The sequence below is a fragment of the Parambassis ranga genome, chromosome 7 (assembly GCF_900634625.1).
Source record: "Parambassis ranga chromosome 7, fParRan2.1, whole genome shotgun sequence".
NCBI classification, from domain to species: Eukaryota; Metazoa; Chordata; class Actinopteri; family Ambassidae; genus Parambassis; species Parambassis ranga.
This window is the reverse complement of record NC_041028.1, coordinates 3,200,859-3,206,860: the sequence shown is the minus strand read 5'-3', so window position 1 is coordinate 3,206,860 and position 6,002 is coordinate 3,200,859. Positions and strand designations below refer to the sequence as shown.

The 6,002-nt window shown below is 43.1% G+C and overlaps 1 protein-coding gene across 1 annotated transcript; it reads right to left on the bottom strand.

Moving 5' to 3' along the window:
* Positions 1-3,141: 3,141 nt before the first annotated feature.
* Positions 3,142-5,696, bottom strand: LOC114438199 (vasopressin V2 receptor-like). The gene is made up of 6 exons (XM_028409392.1): positions 5,427-5,696; positions 5,080-5,325; positions 4,089-4,235; positions 3,735-4,020; positions 3,433-3,654; positions 3,142-3,326 (listed from the first exon to the last, which is right to left on the bottom strand). The coding sequence occupies exons 1-6, from the start codon at positions 5,694-5,696 to the stop codon at positions 3,142-3,144; spliced, it is 1,356 nt and encodes a 451-aa protein (XP_028265193.1).
* Between the last annotated feature and the right edge of the window lie 306 nt (positions 5,697-6,002).

The following is a 6,002-nucleotide window of genomic DNA, read 5'->3' as shown; positions in this document are numbered from 1 at the left end:
AAAAATCATAGGATGCATTTACAATAATTACACATTATTAAAAAAAATAATAATACTGCATTTCACATCTACACTAACCTGTGTACTTATTTTAAGATGTGTTTGTTTATTTATGTGCCTGAAGCTACAGCGCTAGCAGCCAGCTAGCTTTAGCTTAGCTAAGTGTTAAGACCAGGCTATTTTAACCCTCATGCATTGTTCGCAAACACTACCCTAATGTGTTGTTCGGGGACAAAAACGTCCCCTAACTTTAACGGTTTTAAAAATATATTAGATAAATATTTTTTTGAAATTTTTTTGCATAGACCTTTTAATTAACTTCAGTTCTAATCAACAGTAGTGAAAAAATCATTTTCCCCCAGGATTTTAACCCTTTAATCACCAATTTTATAAGGGGTGGTGCTGAAAATTGAAAAAAAAACACACAAAATGGCTCATTTTTAATAGAAAAGGTGAATGTGGACTGGATTCTTTTTAACCTTTATTATAGTCTTGGTCATGTCAAACATCAGTAAAAAAATTGACTTTATTGCATTATTAGTTTTTGCACAGCACTGGATTTTCTTTTTTTCTCCCATTTTGTCCCATAGACTTACATTATAAACACACTTTTTTTGACTGCACAGCCATGGCACTAAATAATCATGCATTCTTGATTGTTGGTGGTTTACCCTGTTGGTAGGAGGTAAAATTTGTGATTTTTACAGTTAACAACTTAATTACCATATTAACCCTTTACCTGCAGGCCTGTGCTCATGTAGTGTAGTTTCTGGCTTGTATATGGAGTTATAGGGAGTATTTTAGCACATAATTGTGTGTCTACACACTGTGTGTGTATGTTAGAGAGGAAGAGAGCCATTTGCACACTGATCTTGTTGTCTGTGAGTACACACAACCACAGAGTCTTCATAGTAAACAAAAACAAAGAAAGTGTTGCTATGCACGTGTGGCCCTTTGATGTCTACAGGTGCAGACTAAACAAAACAAAAAGGCAAGTGGTCTTACATGTGACCTTGTGGTCATTTGATGGTGAGAAGAGCAGAAAGCAACATGAAGAGAGGATTCACTTGTGCACAATCTCTGGAAATGATTGTGCAGCCTGGCTCTATGAAGGGCCAGGCTGTGAAGCTGTGAAGGCTGCACAAGTAGATCCGTCACTTGTTCACAAGCGAATCCTTCATTCGTTCACAAGTGAATCCTTCACTCATGCACAGGTGAATCCTCTCTTCATGCTGCTTGCTGCTCTTGTCACCATTAAATGACCAGGAGGATGCATGCAAGTCCACTAGTGTTTTTGTTTTGCTTATTCTGAACCTCTCAGCATCAAAGGGCCCGGCACTTACTTTTAGGGCTGCAACAAATTTACTTTACTTTACTTTACTAAACTACTTTTAATACTAATTTTAGTAGGGGACTAAACTGTAGATTAGATTTGGTTAGTCAATGATTATTTATTATGTTATCAAGTTATCTATCTATGGTGTCTATTTAGTAACATGCACATGTACGTATGGTCGTGTGGAGCGCAACACACCATGGAAAAGGGGCACTTAGACCTCACTTAGACTAATTCAGTGATCTCAACTGAGACACTAACCTAAAAGTAAAGTCACTCTACTGGAGGACGTGTTTTCCGAAAGCTAAAAAAAAAAAAAAAACAGCTATTTTACCCATCCACAACTTCAGACGCCAGAACTCCTGGATGTTTTCATTTTACATGCTTATGCATCGCCGTTGTACGTCTGAATTAGGTACACTTCACTTACTTAGTAACTTTATTTTCCTGACTTTCCTTCCCTGACAGTGTGCAAATGGCTCTCTTCCTCTCTAACATACACACACAGTGTGTAGACACACAATTATGTGCTAAAATACTCCCTATAACTCCATATACTTAAGCCAGAAACTACAGTACATGAGCACAGGCCTGCAGGTAAAGGGTTAATATGGTAATTAAGTTGTTAACTGTAAAAATCACAAATGTTACCTCCTACCAACAGGGTAAACCACCAACAATCAAGAATGCATGATTATTTAGTGCCATGGCTGTGCAGTCAAAAAAAGTGTGTTTATAATGTAAGTCTATGGGACAAAATGGGAGAAAAAAAGAAAATCCAGTGCTGTGCAAAAACTAATAATGCAATCAAGTCAATTTTTTTACTGATGTTTGACATGACCAAGACTGTAATAAAGGTTAAAAAGAATCCAGTCCACATTCACCTTTTCTATTAAAAATGAGCCATTTTGTGTGTTTTTTTTTTCAATTTTCAGCACCACCCCTTATAAAATTGGTGATTAAAGGGTTAAAATCCTGGGGGAAAATGATTTTTTCACTACTGTTGATTAGAACTGAAGTTAATTAAAAGGGCTATGCAAAAAAATTTCAAAAAAATATTTATCTAATATATTTTTAAAACCGTTAAAGTTAGGGGACGTTTTTGTCCCCGAACAACACATTAGGGGGTAAAATTTGCCCACAGTGTACCGTTGACCTATGAAAAATTTTAAAATCATATTAACAAAATTTATGTAAAATTAAGCTTATTGAGGAAAAATGATTCAATTTGTCCACATATTGACAAAGTTATGGCCAAAATAAACAGAAAAATTTCTCTCAGAGGACAAAAATGTCCCGAACAACGCATGAGGGTTAAGAAAGTTTTCACAAAAAAATTCACCAAGAACAGTGCTAAAGCTCGCTAATTAACACGCAATGAATACGGAAAACTACTTTAAAACGTGTTAGCGTCTGGCTAATTCCTGGATACAGCAGTAACTACCTCCTGCCGCCGCTTGTTCAGGTGATAGTCGGTTCCAAAATGGCGGCTTGTTGATTTTATTTTTTACCTCTTGGATTTTATATGGGTATTTATGCGCATTATTTTGACTTAGAACGTTTTTATTTTACAAACATGTTAATTAGCGAGGCGTAAAGGTATAAGTGGATGTAGATGTTTGTGTTTAGAGCTAAGTTAGCCACTAGTTTACACATTCTGTATGCTAGGCTAACCCGTAGCTTCGTCTTATCCACTGCAGCTAGCTTGTGAGTGTTAAATTAACAAATATCCAACTAACTTTTTTATTTTTACGCGTTAGCTGCGTATTTGTGTGCCACTTGGGATTATAGAGTGTATGTGTCGTTCAGTAGTTGGAGGTGTGCGTGGTGGTGGAGTCGTTCGGCAGCGAGCCGCGGCGCTGTGAGTGCGCCCGGCAGAGCAACAGCAGGCGGAGCTCCGGGGAGACGCTGCTGGAGAAGGCCGAGTAGATCCAGGGGTTGGTGCATGAATTCAGGCTGGCCAGGAGCATCAGCAAGGTGAACGCTGCACCTACACACACACACAAAGTGGGTTACACTCGTATTTTCTGTGTGAAACTCTTGATGGTTTATTGTATTGAACGCTCAGGTGGAAGGAGGAGTTGGTGTGTGAGTACCATTCAGAGGTGGGTCAGGGTCCCAGGCAGCCCACAGTTGGACGCTGAAAAAGGGGGCCCAGCAGACCGAGTAGACGATCACAATGACCAACGTCATCCTCACTGTCTTTGACATGGCCGCTGAGCTCTCTGCACCTCTGGCTTGGACGGTTTTTGGTGGGTGTTGGGAGCAGGCAGCAGAGGGCGCTGTGGGATCAGGCAGCACATCAGGCTGCAGGTCAACTGACAGGGAGCACAGGGAACAGTCAGGTTTTTATGTTACTATTCCTGTGTCCCTCGTATTGCACTTTACATGGTCTCACCTGGGTGGACAGCAGTGTAAGTGTGAATATCGCAGTGTGACGGGACGCTGTTGGACGTGAGCGGACCCATCTGCAGGTGCTGATAATCAGGTCCACAGTCTAAGTTTGTTTGAGCCCCGGTGTTGTTGAACATGAGAGGTGAAACATAGAGAGGGAGACTGGACCTTCCTCGTCCTCCTCCACCTCCCCTATGGCTGTCTGGTCTGGATGAAGGTACAGAGGTGGGGGACATCCGGTGCGCTGACTTCAAGTACAGATTGTTGTGAATCTCCTTAAAGATTCGCACCTGAAGGAAAAGAGACGAGAGAGAATTGTTTCCAGCAGTCCATGTGAGGAGCAGCTTATGTTCTCTACCTGGCATATGGTGATGATGAGAACAGGGATGATGAAGATGGCCAGGGTCATCCAGGTCACGTAGGCCTTGAGGCCCCAGGACTCAGCAAAGTTTCCCCAACATTCATACACGCCTGGAGCCACTTCTGAACGGGAGAAGATGAAAACCTGTGGGGCAAAGAGGAGAGTGGAGGAAAAAAAGAGCTCAAAAACTCGTATCAACGGTTCTATTTCAAACTCAGCTAACAAATGTGTCCTTCTTCTCCCTGGAAACAAGGTGGATCAGGTGGATCCTCCACAACCCATCACATCCCAGGAGTCATTGCTGGATTCTTTGTACAAAAGAACACAGCAGACTGTGGGGTAAACTTTGTAAATGTTAACATCAGCTGCCGGTTGCTGGGCGACAGGAGCAATGTGTTGTGATAAACAGAAGACCGGACTGTCCCATTTAACCTCGGCGCAGTCCACAGAGGACACAGCTTGTAGACTGCATTCTTTGGTGGATGCAGGCAGCTCATGAATTTGGACACAGATAATATACAGTTGATCAGAGAAGGATCATATTTAGGTTGGCAGCTGGCTTTTGTCACCTAGCATTCTTGTTGACAGTTGCAGCTGTGTCCAAATTCATGAGCTGCCTGCATCCACCAAAGAATGTAGTCTACAAGCTGTGTCCTCTGTGGACTGCTCCGAGGTTAAATGGGACAGTCCGGTCTCCTATCAGGTGGATAATTGCTCCTTAAATCTTCTACAATCATCCTCTGTGAGCATCCGTCTTTATATTTGTCCCACTTCCTCTTCCTGTTAGCTTCACTTGTTCTTGTCACATGTTCTGAGGAGCTTCAGTTGGCTGAAGTCCAGTGTCAGTGCGGAGACACTGAGGATAAAGTTGTGTCTTCCTTCTCTTTAAAATGTCCAGTTGTTGCTCTCTTGTTCTGGACATTTTACTGTTTACTACCACTATTAATCAAGCAAGTTCATGATGAACCTGTTTCCCTTGTCATCCTACCTGTGGCAGGCTGAGCAGCAGCGACAGACCCCAGGCCAGCACAATGAAGGTGTTCCAGCGCTGGGTGGCCCCACTGCGGTGCGCCTGCAGGGGGCAGCAGATGGCATAGTGGCGATCCATCGTCATGGCTACGATCATGTAGGAGGAGGCAAACATCCCAAGGACCTGAAGGTATTTCACCAGGCGACACAAGAAGTCCGGCCCAGGGAGGCGGCCTTTAGCGTCCCACACGAGCTGCGGCAGCACCTCAGAGAAGAAGAGGATGAGGAGGAGGAAGGTTATTGTTTGTGCACATTTAAAGATTTATTTGCACATTTACCCATTCTGTCTGTCTGTGTGTGTGTTACCTGGAACAGTGCCACAACCAGGTCAGCCAGACAGAGGTTGAGCATGAACTGGTGCAGTGGGTTGTGGTGTCGCCTCCGCCGTAGCAGCACCACCAGCACCAGCCCGTTGCCGAGCAAAGCCATCACTAAGATCACCGCCAGCACCACCACCTCAGCCACCGCCAGCAGGCTGTCCCGCTCCCACTCTGTGACGTTAGTGCCCGCCGGAGTCTCGGACACCACGGACAACGCAGTGGATGGGTATGTGTCTGTTGCCATGGAGACTGACATGTTGGGTATTTTCTTTAATGAAAAAAAAAAGTTTATTTAACTGAATCTGAATCAGCATGCTAACACGCTAATCATTCATAGGGTTTCAGTTGGAGTTCAGATTCAAAGAAAACACAAAAATCAGACCTGGAAAAATAAATTTCCCGCTGTCCCAGCTGAGAAAGCTGTTGTATAAACATTCACCAACTTTGCACCGTATTAACTCCCAGCTCTTGTTAGTGTGTAATGTTGATCCCCACAGAGTTGTCAAACAACAGTAACCTTATTACAGCCAAAGAGGGGCCCTCTCTGCATGCCTGTGCGATT